The sequence below is a fragment of the Octopus bimaculoides genome, chromosome 12 (assembly GCF_001194135.2).
Source record: "Octopus bimaculoides isolate UCB-OBI-ISO-001 chromosome 12, ASM119413v2, whole genome shotgun sequence".
NCBI lineage: Eukaryota > Metazoa > Mollusca > Cephalopoda > Octopoda > Octopodidae > Octopus > Octopus bimaculoides.
Window position 1 is genome coordinate 59,298,260 of NC_068992.1, and position 3,413 is coordinate 59,301,672.

At 36.2% G+C, this 3,413-nt stretch overlaps 1 protein-coding gene across 1 annotated transcript in view; it reads right to left on the reverse strand.

Annotated features, from left to right (window-relative positions):
• Nucleotides 1-3,413, reverse strand: part of LOC106874480 (zinc finger protein castor homolog 1) — a 170,952-nt gene that overhangs the window by 44,211 nt on the left and 123,328 nt on the right. The window contains exon 3 of the mRNA XM_052972054.1: nucleotides 768-2,227. Coding sequence (XP_052828014.1) covers nucleotides 768-2,202 — 1,435 coding nt within the window. The 5' untranslated portion in view covers nucleotides 2,203-2,227. The remainder of the gene's footprint in view (nucleotides 1-767; nucleotides 2,228-3,413) is intronic.

Here is a 3,413-nt window from a genome sequence, read left to right on the forward strand (position 1 = left end):
ATATATATATATATATATATATATATATATATATAAATATATATATATATATAAAGTGAGAGAGAGAGAGAGAGATTCTGGATATTAGGGTCTGAAGAATTGCCATAAAACTAAGTGTTTTATAGACATTAAACCCAGGGTAACTACACGCACACACACACATTCACATATATATATATATATACACATTCACTTACCAATATAACTTACTGATATATACATATACACAAAAATACACACAAATACACATATAAATGATTTATATATGCATACACACATATATATTATCTTAATATACATGTTCTATTTTTCCTGTTTGTACTACTAAACCTACACACATGCAGTCACACACACACACACACACACACATTTACACATATAAATATATATAATTGTCTTCATATAATAAGCTTACACACATACAAAAACATGACCTCTGTAAAGCATTTTATTGGGAATGAGATACAAAGTTTTCTTTCAGGGGCCCACCTCACCTTCAGAATGTTGACACTTTCTGAGACCCTAGGATTTTATTGAATGTATCCCCCTGTCAGATTCACACACTTATTGCAGCAGTCCTTCAGTTTTTCTAATCCCTGTAAAAGAACTTGGAAGATTGGGTCTCCACACCACGCCTTTCGTGATACCCTTGAAACCAGGAACTTTTTAGCACCACTTCATACACAACTGAAAAGATACGTAGATACATAGAAACAATATTTCTATAGAAAGATATGAAAAACAAAACAAGAGCAAGTAACTCCTACCTTCTGGAATAAGCTTTGGTGTATCCGCAAGGACCATATCCTGGTTTGGAAGTTCCTGGTTCTCATCTGAACCAGTCAATGGTAGATTCGGCTTCATGTCCACTGTATCTTCGTTCTCTGGAATAGGACCAACTGGGACGGTTTTATCGGATATCTCACAAGCTGATGTATCGGTAGCGTCTAATGACCCCTCAGTTGTGTCGTCATTGCCAACCATGGATGAAGTTGTGACATCGGGACTGGCTGACAAAGAACTACGCTCCATGTTAAGTGCACTGCTGGCGCTGACAACCAAGGTTCGGTGTGAAGCCATTTTTGTTGGATGATGGTCCAAACCACCATTTGCGAGACCATACATAGTCAACACTTCATTCATTGTACTTTCAGCATAATCTTTCAACAATACATTTCGACCATTTCTTTTCTGCTGTCTCTGCCGCTGCTGCTGATTATGATGATGCTGGTGTTGATGCTGTTGATGATGAGAGTGATGATGATGATGATGATGATGATGATGATGATGATGTGGAGGATGGTGATGATCGTGGTCATGATGATGATGTTGATATTGTTGTTTCTGCTGCTGCTGATGCTGCTGTTGAGGAGTGGACACAGGTGGCATTATTTGGTTTGCCGGTCCCTTTTGCACTGGTGTTAGGGACCCTGGTGCAACAGCAGGAATCGACTGACAAGGCACATCAGAACATTGCGATTCGGTGCAAGATGAAAACGACGACGAAGAAGAAGCAGAGGAAGAATTCGAAGAAGAATTTTCAAGAATGTTCGTGGACGGAGAATGTCTGTGTTCCATATTGCTGTCTTTGGATTTGTTCACAGTTAAATCTAAGGGCACAAACTCACTGAAACTACTACTACTCCTTAAATTAGGATTCCCATCTCTTTTATCACAGGTTTCCGTGCTGGCTGTATGCAAACGACACTCGGTTAATACTGAGTCATCATGTACAAAATCACTGCTTTCATTGGGAGGTAAAAAACTCTGATCATTACAGTACTCCTGGGTTTGGCTGAAACAAGAGTATTCTTCTTGTAGAGGTGTGCTATAACGTTCATTCTTCGATTCCTCATCCATTTCTTTGTCATCAGCCCTTAGCCAGTCTTCATTTTCTTCTTCTTTCTCATTCTCCTCCTCTCTGTCAGATATGTCCTGACCCTCAGAAATTTTCCACAAATGGAATATGTTACAAGGCCTCCTGGATTTCCTTCTTTTGCGTTGAGTACTGCAAGACCAGTGCTGTGTAGTGCAATCTTCAGCAGAGTAACTACTCCCATTCCCTGGAGCATTGTTCCTCGGCACATTGTCCAAATTTTTGCCAGCAATGGTTTTACTTGATACAGGAATGGCATTGCTACAGCTGATCTTAAGTTTGGCACAGATAGCATCGATCCTTCTATAGGCTGAAGAATTGTTCATGTTTTTAATCTCTGTGTGGTTTCAGCTGAAAGTAAAAAAAAAAAATTTTTTTAATTATGAAAATATAAATTATGACAAAAATGTACAAAGCTATAAAGAGACACAACAATTTAGAAAGAAAATCATTTCACTCAGATAGAAATATTTAACCCTTTAGCATTTAAACTGGCCAGATCTGGCTTAAATATTCTTTTTGTTTTGTGTTCAAAAATAGTCAGATCCAGCCTCTCACACCTAAACTACAATGTCATTCTAAAAATATGATGAATACATAAATCATGACAAAACATATGAAGATATAAAGAGAGACATTTTTAGATAAAAACATTTTAATTCTTTAGTATTTAAACCAGCCATATCCAGCCCAAACCAGTCAACTGGTTTCATTTTTAAACCAGCCAGATCTGACCATTCACACCTTCCCTACAATGTCATTCTAAAAATAAACAATTGCATCATTGAAATTTTGAGGCTACGTGATAATGAATGATTAATTCAAAACAATATGGATAAATAAACATTACATTTAACAGAGTAACATGAATGCGAAAGAGTTAAGCTATTGCTCACTGTTTTTACTAAACATGGCACATGCATGGCCATGTGGATACTTAGCTGAGTTCACTTTGTTACCACATAGTCTTGAGTCTTATCCCAAGGTACTACAGCACTTACGATAAGAGCATCTTTAACTGTAGCTTTAGACTGGCTGGATTTGGTAGATAGAAACTGTACAGAAACCAGCTGCACGTGTGTGCATGCACATGATTGCATATGCAAGTATATAAATATATATATGTACATACATGTAGGTCTATATTTAAGAGATGAAGAATTATGTGCATTATTTACATTTGACAGATATTTGACCTCATCTTGTTTGTTGTTAACACAACGTTTCGGTTGATATACCCTCCAGCCTTCATCAGGTGTCTTGGGGAAATTTCGAACCTGGGCTCTCATTCCTAAGGTATTTTTCAATGTTGTTATTATTATTATTATTATTATTATTATCATTATTATTATTAATACATTCATTATCATTATTATTCAGGTTACTGCCCGGAATCGAACTCGGAATCTTGGGGTTAAGAGTACAGGCTACTAATCCCAAGATTCCGAGTTTGATTCCAGGCAGTAACCTAAATAATAATAATAATAATAATAATAATAATAATAATAATAATAATAATAATAATAATAATAATAAT